The sequence below is a fragment of the Saprolegnia diclina genome, assembly GCF_000281045.1.
Source record: "Saprolegnia diclina VS20 unplaced genomic scaffold supercont1.222, whole genome shotgun sequence".
NCBI classification, from domain to species: Eukaryota; Oomycota; class Saprolegniomycetes; order Saprolegniales; family Saprolegniaceae; genus Saprolegnia; species Saprolegnia diclina.
The window spans coordinates 1-1664 of record NW_008246289.1 but is presented as its reverse complement, the minus strand read 5'-3'; the positions used below and the strand labels follow the sequence as shown (position 1 = coordinate 1664).

The window sequence follows — 1664 nt, the reverse complement described above, 5'->3', positions numbered from 1 at the left end:
TGGACCGGCTCGGTGAACTCTGCGGCGTGACTCAACAGGCGCGTGGCGCAAGCATCAACGATCGGTGCCGTCGCGAGCTGCGGCCAGCGCTCCGCAAAACGGATCATCGCAGGCGCCATACCAAGCCCGAGCTCTCGCCCGCAGCAGTCGAGCGTGTCGCGCCACATGCTGCCGCCTTCCAGCGCAGCCACGACCAAGAGGTTGTAGACGACTTCGACAAGGTACGTCACGTTGTCGCTAGGGCTGCGGACGCCCTTGCAGACGCTCGGGATGTAGCGGTGCGCGACAGCATCATAGCCTTGTTCCAGTAGCGCGACAACGCCCGGTGCGAGATCCTCGATCAGACAAATCACGTTCATATCGATGAGGCGCTGCATGTGGTTGGCGGGCCCGAGGTACGTTGCGACCTTGGCGACGATGAGGTCAGGCAGCCGATTGTAGAGCCAGCGGTCCGTCACGGACACGGTCACTGCGTGTACCTCGAGCTGCAAGCTATGGCGGCAAATGTCGACGACGACCCCGTTGACCCATGGTGTCACTCCGGAATCGGTGAAAAGGGGCATGCCCTCGGCGACGATGGCCCACATTTCAGTGATGCACTCGGCAGCAAACCGCTGGATAAATGGTGGGCACACGGGGTCCTGGGCGACACCTGCCAAGCTCGCGACGAGGCGGTAGCCCCCACGAGATCCCGAGCTTTGTCGCTCGCCACCGTCGGAGCATACTGTAGAGTGCTGACGCCAGCGGTTCCCAGCCAAACACCTGGAGGCAGCGGTGAATCCACCGCCCCACAGCGGTGTCGCGAGCATATTCGTCGTCCACGCAGAGGTACATGCCGAGGAAGCGCTGGAGAAGGTCCATGCGGCCAAGCCGAAGCAATGCCTTGAAGCACGCCACCACCGAGTCAGTGTAGCAGTGGGTGCCCTGCTCTTTTTCGTCAGCGAAGCGAGGCAAAAGAGCTTCGAGGAGAGCGGCTGGCGATGCTTGGCCGAGGAGGGCGTCTTCGTCGTCAAACGGCAGGCCGTCCAAGGTCGACGATAGCTCATCGACCGAGCAAGAACGACGGTGGCCGTGCACCGCATACTTGAGCGCTGGCAGAAGCGACACGACTCGGTGCCGGTGCGCCTTGAGCCAAAAGACCAGCGAGCAATAGTCGAGACCGGTAGTTTCACGGCCACTTCGGACCTCGGGGCTCATGGTGAGCACACTTTCCGCGAGCGAGAGCGGTAGCGCCGTATCTGGAAGCAGCTTGTAATTGGACGCAGAGACGTGGTGGCAGCAGTGGCGTGTGTACTCGACGAGCACGGCGTCGTACGCGCCGGACGCCACGAGCGCCTTTGCGAATCGAGCGTCACCGGGCGAGAGGACGTCAATGCCATCGCGCTCGAGCACGTAGTTGAGAACGTTGTGCTTGTGCCGCAATTTGGCCGCGAGGCCGCGTAGCGCATTAATGCTCTGATTGATCAAGCTCTGGGGACTGTCGCCGGGGCTGGCGTAGACGAGGTGGAAGACCAGGACCGCACGGCGACCCGACGTGATGGGCGCCACCGTCACCGTTGTCGTCACCGCCATCGCAGCGCAGTGCGTGCGCGTCAGCGCGGGCGCGTTGCTCCACACAGTGTTGCTGGACATGTCCTCACGGTACGTCACGGCGCCACCACTGT

The 1664-nt window shown here is 62.9% G+C and overlaps 1 protein-coding gene across 1 annotated transcript; it reads right to left on the bottom strand.

Moving 5' to 3' along the window:
* Positions 1–54: 54 nt before the first annotated feature.
* Positions 55–1632, bottom strand: SDRG_17234 (hypothetical protein; the record flags this gene model as incomplete). The annotated part of the gene is made up of 3 exons (XM_008623474.1): positions 55–77; positions 122–652; positions 726–1632. 3 exons carry the CDS (start codon positions 1630–1632, stop codon positions 55–57), a joined length of 1461 nt encoding a protein of 486 aa, XP_008621696.1.
* Between the last annotated feature and the right edge of the window lie 32 nt (positions 1633–1664).